Below are 12429 nucleotides of genomic sequence, written 5' to 3'. Positions count from 1 at the left end.
TTTTCTAACATTTACACCCATCCAAGAATGATTCTTTACAAATATTTCAAGAGTTGATTTTTTTTCAAAAACCCTCACATCACTTTTTTTTTTTCTTCCCCCCCCCCCCCCCCCCCCCACACCCCCCCCCCTGTAACTCCAGATGGATTAAATATAAAAAAATCAAACAGTTTTTTACGGGTTTTGGAAAGACAAAGCCTTTGGATTTCACAAGCCTGCAGCCACTTTTAGAAAGCTGGCTGCCCTTTCTGATACCATAAAGTGAAAATGTGACTGCTAACCAGGAGGGTTGCATATGTGTGTGTGTGTGAAGACAGGTCAACCAACCCTGACTCCACTAGATTTGCACAAGTCTTCTCCTTATGGGTCAAGTTCCTCACGCCATGCTGAGATTTATGCAGCAAAACACGGGGTTATTTGGGGCAGGATCTGCAGGAGAAGCAAGGAAATGGGACTTTTTTTTCTCCCCCTACCTTCATTCGTCCTGGTGATCAGCCTGAAGTTCTGTGCTTCTTGCTTGAATTCCTGTTTGCTGATCTTCTTGGTCTGGATCAGATGAAATATCCCTGCAAAAGGAAAACAGGAGGCATCAGACTCTTGAGATGCTCAATTTAAGGTTCAGCCTGGTTTGGATCTATACTTCTTGAGATGCAAAAAAAAGGGATATAGGTTGCACTGGATGTCTCAGGGTCTTGGTTTGGTGTGGGATCTGCTGCCAAAGCCTGGTGGGAGTTTGGGAGTGAATCCAGAGCTGGCCAAGGACCAGGAGAAAACTCATTTGAAAACAGTAACTGCTCGTTAAATCAGAACACAGCAGGGGCAACACCACGGAGCAGGTGAAAGCAATAAGGTTTTGTTGCTCTGAAAAGCATCTCACACTGGAGGAGGTCTGATCTCCCCCAAAACCACATGAGAAATAAAGGTGAGACCAATGGGAACCTCATCTTCTCTGCTCACTCTCGACCACCTATCTTCCCAACCACAGAGGTTCCTCCATCCTCAGATGTTTTCCTTTCCTGGAAGCAACCAAGGACCAAAGTTTTCCATCCCTTTACCCCCAGCTCTGAAATTCCTCCAGGACAGAGAAAAAAAAAAAACCCAAAAACCCAAACAACCCAGGAATGACCTCAACAGAGGTTGATATTTCTATCTGTGCCAACATCATCCCGTTAGTGGAGGTGCCTGACTCAGACATTTGACCCAAGAAAACCAGAACCTGCATTTAGCAACAAGAAATGACCTTTCCATGGGATTAAGGGTTACAATATTCATATTTGCCTGTGAAGTGTGACAAACCAGGCAGGTATGCCTGGCATATCCTTCTCCACCTCTCACCCAAGCTCTCCATGAGTCCAGCTTCTCCTTGCAGGCAGATGTCAGAGACAACATGGTCCCCCCCCCCACCTTATTTGGTTAAGAGATTTTTTTTTTCCCTTGATTCCCAGCAGCAATTACACATAAAAAGAAAATGTAAGGAACGGGAAGCAGGGAGCAATCCATAGAAACGAGATGTTATGGACTGTGGAAAATGAATCCAGGGAAGTTAGAAGATGTTTGGAGAAATGTGTGGCTATTTGGACTATTAATAAAGTCCTTTAAAGTGAGTTAGGAAAAGAAGTTCCTACCAGTAACAAAAGAAGATAGTGGCTGGAGATAATAAAACTGTTAATGACGTCAGAAAGGCAACAAGTGGTCAATAAATCCTTCTGGGCTATATTTAGAAAGGAGCAGGAGGGTGTGCTGATAGTCCTCGTGAAGTGCCTGATGAAGCACTTTCCAGTACATTAGTAACCAAGAGGATATTTTAAACAAGAGCCGTAAGAGCTAAACATCTTTTCATCAACCGACCTAGATAATGTTCACCCAAGAGCCCTCGGAGAGTTGGATGAGACCTTTGACCCCTTGGATGGTCTTTTCTGACATGTGCCAGGAGCTGGGGAGCAGTGGAGGAATGCAGATGATGCTCCAGCACGCACAAGGAGAGCACGAGGTGGCGTAGATAAGAATAACCCATTGCGTCCGCTGTCCACCAAAGAGGATGGAGCTGGTAAAAGGTTTTCCAGTGAGCAGGTCCTGTCCAACAGACAGGATGGTTCTGTGTGAAGTTTAGAATGAGACGGAGGGAGAGATGATATTAGGAAGAAGTTCTTCACTGTGAGGGTGGTCAGACACTGGAACAGGTTGCCCAAGGAAGCTGTGGCTGCTCCTCCCTGGAAGTGTTTGTGGTCAGGCTGGATGAGGCTTTGAGCAACCTGGTCTAGTGGAAGGTGTCCCTGCTGCTGGCAGGGGGGGTGGGACTGGATGAGCTTTAAGGTCCCTTCCAATCCAAACCATTCTATGATTCTATGGTGGGGTTGTTGGGTGCTTAACGCCTGTCTTGGTGCTTTAAAGGAGGCTGATAAGAAAGATGGGGACAGACTTTTGAGTAGGGTCTGTAGTGACAGGACAAGGGGTGATGGTTTTAAACTAAAAGAGGAGAGATCAGACTGGAGAGAAGGAAGAAATGTTTTACACTGAGGGGGGTGGTGAGCCAGTGTCCCAGGTTGGCCAGAGAAGCTGTGGCTGCTCCTCCCTGGAAGTGTTGAAGGCCAGGTTGAATGAGGCTTTGAGCAACCTGGCCTAGTGGAAGGTGTCCCTGCTGCTGGCAGGGGGGTTGGACTAGATGACCTTGAAAGGTCCCTTCCAACCCAAACTATTCTGTGATTCTATGATTCAGGGTAAACCAAGATGAAGCTGATGTCTTCTCCCTTCCATGCTACTTGTGGGGAAGGAAAAGCCAAAGGACCCAAAAGGTTATGACTGGAGAAGGATAGATGGAGAAGGATGGATGGATGAGGAAGGATGGTTGGATGGGGAATAGTGAGGAACCCAGCTAAGAAATATATGTGACTTCTAAAGGTCCCTTCCAACCCAAACCATTCTATGATTCTATGATTCTACACTTCAGGCGCTGCCTCAGGACCAGAAAACAAGCAGAGTCCAGTAGAGCACAAGGAATGAATTAAGGACCAGCCCCATCTCCAAGGGAGCAATTAATCTTTCCTAATTTGGAGAGATAAACTCTCCAGCAAAGCTCTTCTGCCCATCCTGAAATGGATGGACAGGACATACCTTCACTGCTTCTCTCTGCTGACTGCGTGAGGAACCAACATGACTCTCTAAACATGGTACATAATGCTGGACTGGGCAGTGAAGTGAACCTCATCCAAGAACCTGGTCTCAAAACTTGCTAAATCATCTGCAAAGCAAAGCTTCAGCAGGTGGACAGAGATAGGAGCATGGATGTACATGAGTATATGAGACCCATCCCAGCAGGACACAACCTTTGACCAGAGCCCTGCACCTCCTTTTGGGCTTTGTACTTCAAGAAAGACACAGAGAGAGTCCAGAGCAGAGCTATGGGAAGGACCAAAGGACCAGAAATTTCTAACATTAAGGAAAGACTGAAAAAACTCAACTGCTTAAACTATGTAAGAGAGGACCGTGACAGGAGCTGATGGCATCTGCAGGAGAAAGGAGTCTGGTCTTCACACACGTGGTGGAGAGGATGGGAAGGCATGAGCTCGAGCTGTAGGGAGGCTGCACATTGGGAAAAGTCTTCCATTAGGAAGGGATTTGTGTCACTGGAAGAGATTACACGGGCTGTCAAGTCTCCATGGCAGGAGATCTTCAAGCACATGCCAGAAGAGCATGAGGATGGCTAGTCCAGTTCCTGCAAGTCCCCTCCTGCCCAGGTGTGAGGGTACACCAGCATGATGAAACACTGGGGAACCATGAAGGTCCCAGAGCTGCAGGTTTTCAGGATAGAAAGGAATATTTTGGTCAAGGTTTAATCAACAGCCTGGCAGGGTGAATGTGGGAAGGAGGTCCATGGGGGGGACCATACCCCCAAGTACAGCCCAGACCTCCAGCAAGGCAGAGTGAAGGGCTGAAGTCAACTACAGAGCATCCAAACTGTGCTGGTCCCTCTTTGATCCTGCCCGTTCCTTTGTTGTCCTCACTTCCCATGATAATTCCTGCTCTAAAACACCAGCAAGTCACATTTCAGATCTTCTGAGGTGCTCAGATCCCTAAAAACATGGGGAAGACCTTCACTGCAACTCATCTGGGAGCTGGTCGTGCATCGACAGCAAGCTGGTTAAAGCTTTTGGCTGAGTGTTGGCACCAGTTTCTCCTCCCAACTCCTGCCTCATGGAGGAAACCATCCCAGCACAGAAATAGATGAGGCCACATAGGTATCATAAGCCCATACAAAGGTAGGTGGACAAGTTCCAGGTGTGACTTGAAGCCTCTTTGCTCCACACACACTGCTCTGTTGGTAGAGTGATGGACCATGGAGAGGTGGAATCCATATGTGACTGAGCTCATGCTCTTTCCCAGTAGTAACACTTTGCTCTGCCAAGCAAAAGAGCTGTGTTGGCCTCGGGGACAAGGGCCTCCCCTGTCCTTGGCTGGCAGGGCTCAAGAGCTCCGTGCAGACATGAAGCTTTTGGCCTCAGAAGGTGGCGAGAAGGTTTTGGTGGCGACCTCTGCCAAGGAGCGAAGAGAGGAAATGGTGGGGCCCAGACAGTGCAGGCTCAGAGCTGTCCTCCAGCTACAAGGTGCCATTGTGAAGGAGGCTTTGCTGAGGTGGGGGAGGATGGGGGCACCGTGGAGGATGGAGGATGGCAGGGGGAGGATGGAAACATGGTGACAGCCATGGCTTCATCTCTGGAGTTAATTTCTCCGGTTACCATCCACATGTGCCCACCCTGAGGGCTGAGGTCTCCTTAGGGAGAGAGGTGAGATGTGAACATACCCAAGAGACCAGAATATCTACCTACACATGTCCAGAAGACACCCAGCTACATGGGCTGAGGGTTGTGCTGTCCATAGGTAGAGTCCAACCAACCTCAAGAGCTCAAGGCAGAAGTTTCTGCAAGGGGTAGAGTAGGACCAACAAAGACTTGGGGTTGGGGCACCGAGATACTTTCCCAGGCCCAGGAGAAACACCACACAACTATCTACTGGACCAAGTGTCTCTAGTAGAGATAGGTTCCTCTTGTCCATAAGAGTGTTGCAAAATAAAATGTATGGGGACAGAGGAAGAGATTGGTGTCATTTGATGGTGTATTTGCTGTGTTTTGACTTCTGAAGGACACACCAACAGAACCATCCAAATCCACCCATCCAAAATGTGAGCTGGAGGCATTTCATCCCCACCCTGTGCACCTTTGCAGCAGCTCTGCAAGCTTTGGGTGGACCAGGGTCAAAAAAGAACAAAAGCAAAAATATGGAGTGACCAGAACATTTTTTTGGTCTGTTTTCCACGTGCATTTGGCACAGAAATGGGCAGATTTGGAGAAGCAGAACCCTGTGGCCCATCGGCTGTGCCTCTGGATGGTGTTGTAGCTCATGGTAGGGCACATTGGGACCAAAAACGGTTTCCAGTCCCTGGTCTGCAGGTAACTGCAGCAAAAGAGTTCGAGATGGGGAGTTAGAAAAGCCAACCTGCTGTCAGCAGGTTTTGAGTCATCATACAAGGTCTGGAGCACCAGTAGAAAAAAGTCTGAAAAGTTGAACAAAGCTTGGCAAGCACCAGGTTTCCACACACACCTTCTCCATTGCTGGCTGGTTTCGTTACAGTACTCACCTTTAATCAGCTTCCAGTTGTAGATTTCCACCTCTTCTGCAGGTTCCTTCTCGATGGCGATCGTCCTGAGGATCTCCTTGGAAGTCTCTGAGCTCGGTGGCACAAACATGTAGACCAGGACGCGGTTGGGGTTCTTGCCACATCGGGTGGTGACTATTTCATCAGTGGGTTTGACTCTGGTTTCTGGGCAAAAATAAGGACAGAATTCATTAAATAGGGACAGGAAGGAGCTTGGAGGAGGTCATCTCTTGGATGAGGCTTTGAGCAACCTGGTCTAGTGGAAGGTGTCCCTGCTGATGGCAGGGGAGTTGGGACTGGATGAGCTTTAAGGTCCCTTCCAACCCAAACCAGTCTATGATTCTATGATCTCAGCACCCAAGTTGAGGGAAAGGCATCTCATTGGGTCTGATGCCATGTGGCACACCTTGGTTTCCAGGGTCTGGTCCCTGGCGCCAAGGTGGGCAGCAAAGGGAGATGTTGATAAAGGATCTGTAGACCTCCCCACCTCCATATTTTCCATTCCCCTTGATTTTGGCAGCCTCTGTGCCAGCAGAGCTGGGGAAGGGGGATTTTTTCTCCACCTGGATTCCCCATACCTGCTGCAGGAACATTGGTGCCATCATCACTACAAAGCCCAAGTTGGATTCCCCACTTCCCATCTCATTCCCACTGCCATCCCTGAGGAGCAACATTGGAGAAGCAAAGGGATGAGCCCACAGCATGGGAGCCAGCACCTAGGCAACATGCCCAGCTCAACCCCACGGGTGGGCTCAGCCCCAACCCCAAGCCCCCCTCCTCACGTGGGGTACAACAATGGAGAGACCCACCCCAGGGGCACTGGTGGGACCCTACGTGACTTTTTCAACATCCTTGGTAAAGGAGAACTATTAATTTTAATATTTTTTTTTTAATATATCTGGAGTAATTAAGAATCCCTCATGGTTTTGGAAGGAGATTTATTGCCTTTGGTTGTGGTCCTTGGAACGCAGAAGAACCCAGCTCTGCTGAATTTAGCCTTGTTCTCCCTGTCGTTTTGGACGCTGCAAGTTTTTTTACACTACTCGAAAGAAAGTTTGGGCTATAAATAGACACGTGGGGTTTATTTTAGGAGGACAGTTATTTTAGGGCTGATTCTGCTCTCTCCTCTGTGCTTTCTGGGGAGGTCCTGAGCTACTCGTCTCGGTGAGGGGATGGAAATCTCAATTTAAAGGGATGAAAAGCACAAGGTTGGGTTTTTTTTCAACAATGGGAAGGAAAACATTCAGCTCTGGAAAATCAGCGTGGTGAGAAGGGGGAAGATCACAGCCCACCACCCTCACTCCTGCGTGTAAGGAAACATCCATCCCAGATCATCAAACTTCACCCACTCCAGCGTGGTGTGGATGAGTATGGATTGAGGTAGCCCCCACCTTCATGGTAGGGAAGGAACCACATGTTCTGCATGTAAGGAAACATCCATCCCAGACCATCAAACTTCATCCACACCAGGGTGGTGTGGATGAGTATGGATTGAGGTAGCCCCCACCTTCATGGTAGGGAAGGAACCACATGTTCTACGTGTAAGGAAACATCCATCCCAGACCATCAAACTTCATCCACACCAGGGTGGTTGCTCTTTGCATGGATTGAGGTAGCCCCCACCTTCATGGTAGGGAAGGAACCACATGTTCACACAAGTACAACAACCTCAGAACTTCATGCTGGAGCTACTCAATGGCATTGGGGAGCAGGAGTGGTGACCCAAGGGTCCTGGCCACTAGCAGCCGTGATGGTCTCCTCATCTGACCAATGCATTGCTGCAGTTCCCCTTGGATGGAGATCCCTGCTGCAAACAGAAATCACTCAGCATTGCTCTCCAAGCTACTGGGTACAAAGAAGGAAGACGACAGTCATGGCAACTGCCTGGAAAAAGAAGATGGGTGAAACCTCAGTGCAGTGGAGTAGAGGACAAGCATGTAACTTGGCTGAGCAACACGTGTGTGATTGCTATCTCCAAGTACTGGAAAGCAAGAAGAAAATCATTTTGGCTGGGTCAGAGTGTTTAACTGGAAATAAATGAAGACTGAACAGCAGACAAGAGATCCCAGCAGAGAAAGTTGTAGTCTTTAAACCAGAAAGACCCGCTATAATGGGAATGAAAGACTGGAAGGGTTCTGTTCAGTCATCACATCCCATTCCCACCAGGCACCACATCATAAATCCTGCTCATAAACATCTCAGAAACCTTATTAAAACAAGCTGAGCTTCTGCTCTTTGCTCCTCTGGGGAGGCCATCCCAGAACCTTCCTGCTCAGAGGCTGGAAAAGCTTGAAACTCCTGGCTGAAATTATTTTGCAGCCTGTTTGTCCCCGTTCTTAAATACGGCAACGCTCCTCGCTTGTTCTCCCTGGTGAGACCACTCAACGAAACCACCTTGAAGGTGCACATCAGAGGAGATCACCCAGAAACTGCTGCAGGTTCAGAGAAACTCCGGTGTCTTTAGTCTCTCTAAGGAAGCAGTGGGTGGTCCCTCGTGTAAACATCTACCGCTGAATGACAGCACCAAGAGGTATAACCTAGAAAACATTCTCCAGTGGGAACAGGAGAAGATCTCATGCCCTGTGACATCTTTGCCAGGTCTGTGGTTTAAGGTAAACAGCTTTCCAAAGACTAAGAAGCAGCTGAGAGACCCAAAAGCCATTGAACATTACAAAACAAGAGGTCCTCTCCACCATGTCCCAGCCTCAGCACCAGCCCACCCCAAGAGTTGTGTGCCTAACCCTCTCCTTCCAGGGATGGGGACCTCAACTCAAATTAAAAACAAACCCCATGAGTGCCACAGAAAACCCTGCACCCAGAAAGTGTCCTCCTGATTTCAGACCTACATTCCAGCTGCCACAATTTAACGCTATGACTTCTTGTCCCAGCTGGAGATCTGGACAACAGACTGAAGACTCTGAAGACTCTTAGCACATCCCTCCTTGGGCATCTTTCTCCAGACTACACTCACCCAACAGATGCAACCTTTTGGGATCAGTGCAGCATCCTCACCTGGGGTCAGTCCTGCTGCCCTTCAAGACAGGTCAACCCTCACATCAGTGCTTGCCCTGCTGTTTTTTTTTAGTCACCAGTGATGTGAACTCCTACACATCTGTCTGCCTGGAGCTTCAAACCGAGGTTAAAGGAAGGAACTGGAAGGCAACTGCAGGAGCAGGTGGGATCTCACCTACCTGGACATATTTTACAGCATTTCCCATCTACTTTCTCTGGATAATCACATGGATACTCCTTGGGGCATGTGATCTTCTGGCAATCTTGGACACCATCCCTGCAAGTGCAGAGGATGCAGGGCAGGAGGCCGTAGAGTCGGAAGACAGGATGCCACACTTCTCCGTGGGAGTAGGTCTTCCCGTTGTAAACACAAGCTGGAGAAGAGAGAGAAGAGTTGCCAGTAGAAAGAAATCTTCCTCCCCTTTGTGCTCCCAGTGTTGGGTGGAGCTCAACACATTTCACCACCTCAGAAACCGGTGGCCCTGCTGTCTGGAAGAGCATAGTCCTCCAGCAGCACTGAACACTGGGATATTACAACCACGCCACCCAGGAGGTGCCATGGGGTAGGGGGACCAGGTTCCAAGAGATGGAAGCTGCTGGGGTCAACCAACCTGGTGGGGATGAGTGGTTAAGTATGGGCAAGACCTCACCTGCCTCCAAGGCTCTGCAAGCCCAGGGTCTCTCCCAGGCTGTCACAGGCATGAAGCACAGTGAAGGGTGCCACCTGCTGACTCCTCCATGAACATTTTTGGAAGTCCCAAAATTTCCTCCAGGGCTTCACCTTCAAGGATTGGAAAGAGCCCTTCTGGAGACACAGTGGTGGGACAGCTCCCAAGAGGAGAAGGGACCTGTTTTTCCCCATCTGGCTCCATGGGGTTGCCTCCTCATCTCACTTTCCTACTCTTTCCTCCAGGAGAAAGATCACATGGTGGGTAAGTGCAAGGAGGAACATCCTGTCCTTCTGCAGCTCTATCCTGGAAGGACCATGTGAGGTCTTCAAGCTGAGCACCTCCCTTTTCAGGTCTCAGATCACCAGAACACCCCAAGGACCAATCTTCTGACAACCTTTTTCAGAAAATGGTAGATTCATGAAGCCAAGAGGCTGTTGGTGACCAGGGCTGAGATAGCTGGGTGAGGTTGGCTGTGGAGAAGTGGGAAGTGAGACTTGGTGATGGAAACCTGCTGCTGAAACAAATTTCCTGGAGAATTCAAAGTCCTGGAGAAGTCACCTTAGGCCACATACAGACTGCCTGGTCCCTCCATCCCTTACCTTTCTTGTGCTTCTCTTTCAAAACGATCTTCACGGTGGTTCCACCTCCTCCTTTGGGTTTGAAGCTCCTGGGAATGAATTCTAAGGAAGAACTGAGAACAGTGGATGCGGTGGCTCCGAGTGGCTTCCTGCCCATCGCTTCTCCCAAGCACTGGTCTTGTGAGTGCCTCTGTGAGTAGTCAGAGAGGAGAAGGAGACTCAGATCCTGGCAGTTGGGTTGTTCTCATTCCAAAGCACGCTGGAAAAAGCCACGCAGTGTCCTGCACACCTTCCACTTTCCCACACTCAACCTAATGCCCTCAGAGAAGCATCTGAGGTCCTATATCACTAACATAGGCAAGAAAATGGGCTGGTCTTTTCTAGATGCCTGATGGGAAACCAAAGACTGGCATCCATGTGACTCAAACAGGATCAAGAGTTGAGGACAGGCCATATCCTCCTGTCTTCTCACCTGGTGGACACCAAGAAGTTTGGTGTGGGGTTGCCAGCCAGCAGGACTGAAATCCCATCCTAGGAACATCCTGGGCTTCCAAGAGCAAACTGCCAGGAGAAGACATGTAGCACAAAGGGTCCCCTTGTGTCTGTTTTGGAGATTTTATAGGTGGTGGAGGTACAACGCTGGCGGTTCACCCAGCAGTATGGAAAAGGGCAGAGCCAGGAACTGTAAGTGACCTAATTCCACAGACATGGCATGGGCTGCCCAGCTCCGAAATGTCATCGTGAATCAACCCTTGGCAGCCAAGGAGTCACTTTTTCCTTACAAACAGCCTGGGGAAAGCACACTGGTGGCCAGTTCCAGTGCTGGCTGCTCTCTAGGAGCTATGAGCAGGCAAGGACACCTTTGAGCCCAGAGTGGAGAGGAGACAGCAGCTCCTGAAGCAAAAGACCCCAAAGAGAGATTTGGGCCATGTGGTTTTATGGGTAAGGGTCACACCTGGCTGTTGGTCACCTCTGAGTCTGCTCTGTCTCTGTTCCTCAGCTGTTTTAACCAAAAAGGAAGAGAAATTGCCCAAGATTTCCAGTTCCCACAGGTCTTTTGCTCTTCCAAAGACATCAGAGATACTTCAGAGAAAGAGGACAAGAGTATTTCCCTGGTGGTTTGAGGTCTCAACCTCTGCTGATAGCCCTCACCTAGAGTCAATTCCAAGACACAATTCATCTGCAAACTAAGTGTATGTGGTTCTGCTGTCCAAGGAACTGACTACCCTCCTAGAGCTGCTGTGGGTCATTTCTTTGTAGAAGACTATGGCCAAGGGCAGATGGTTTTCTTTGAGCTGTTGAATGGGGCTGTGCTAGAAGCAATCAACTGAGTTTTAAAATGCAAAGGTCACGTACAACACCTCTGTTTAACTGCAGGGGTTCCTCTTCTGTGGACTTCTCATACGAGCCATCTGCAAGGAAAAAAAACCATTGTCCTGTGAAATGCTGCAGGGTTGGATGAGGATTTGCTCTCTCTTTGACTGAAAGCACCTATCTTCAGGGTACTGACCCACCTCTGAGGTCTGGAGAGGGAAGAGCTTCGAATATGCAATTCCCATTACCCAAAGCAAATTGGAGCCATACCCCAAAACCACTTTTCTCCCCACTGACTATTAACAAGAGCTGGGCTCCAAGAAAGACATGGCCTTGTAGCTTCTGAAGTTAGGTGGCATGAAAACACCCCAGAGATAGAGTAGGAGGTGATGGGAATGATGTGGCATTAAAAAGAAATCCAAAGACGTTTTTCACTGAGTCAATGTCATGCCTCAGCTGCACCAAATAAAAACAGGAGAGAGGAACACAAATTGGAGAGTTTGGAGGAGGTTATTCTGTGTTGATGGCCAGGAGACCACCATGGCCTTCTGGTTTCATAAATATTTCTCATATTAAAGAGTTATTTTATGCTGTGACTTCATTGTCAGCAAGGTGGGAGCTTGCTGCCCATTCATTCTTGAGTCTGTCTCACCTGGAGACATGGAGTTTGTTTCTCTCCTCATTCTCTCAGGTTTGAACAGAAGAAATAGAAGCACATTCAAGAGTTTCTCCCCCATGGAGAGCTGTGGGAGTGAAACTCAGCCATACTCTACTGGGATGGAAGGGGAGTTTTCCCTGACTGTCCTGGAAATTTCCCTGGAGCAACAGCATGCATGATCTTTACATGGTCCATACAACCATCTCCATCCTGATGGATGAGTGGTCTGGAGGACTTTGCCCTCCATATGGGTCACATCTCTTGCATGATGCACCAAAGAGCTCAGCTCTGGCCAGCGTGTGGGCTGCAGGGAGGCAGGACACAGCTAGGTGTGGGAGATAAAGCATGCAAGATAAAAACTGAGCCCCTCATCTTTTGTTTCCTGGTGCAGCCAAGACGTAGCAAGTGGCCTGACTTGCAGCACAGGCTTCCAAAATCCTGCTAAGGTGGTTTGAAATGGCTCCTGCCAGCTGGTGGCATTGTCTATGTCACAGAATCATAGAATCATAGAATGGTTAGGATTGGAAGGGACCTTAAAGCTCATCC

General features: G+C 48.8%; 1 protein-coding gene across 1 annotated transcript in view; it reads right to left on the bottom strand.

Annotated features, from left to right (window-relative positions):
* Nucleotides 1-12429, bottom strand: part of CHRDL2 (chordin like 2) — a gene marked incomplete at its 5' end in the record, with an annotated part of 20418 nt that overhangs the window by 2056 nt on the left and 5933 nt on the right. Inside the window, 5 exon segments of the mRNA XM_010166277.2 lie at nucleotides 474-566; nucleotides 5633-5815; nucleotides 8842-9036; nucleotides 9933-10101; nucleotides 11268-11335. Of these exon segments, the coding sequence (XP_010164579.2) occupies nucleotides 474-566; nucleotides 5633-5815; nucleotides 8842-9036; nucleotides 9933-10101; nucleotides 11268-11335 (708 nt within the window).

The sequence above is a fragment of the Antrostomus carolinensis genome, unplaced genomic scaffold, assembly GCF_000700745.2.
Source record: "Antrostomus carolinensis isolate BGI_N321 unplaced genomic scaffold, ASM70074v2 scaffold6334, whole genome shotgun sequence".
Lineage (NCBI taxonomy): Eukaryota > Metazoa > Chordata > Aves > Caprimulgiformes > Caprimulgidae > Antrostomus > Antrostomus carolinensis.
The sequence above is the reverse complement of the archived record's forward strand: the minus strand, read 5'-3'. Positions and strand labels throughout refer to the sequence as shown.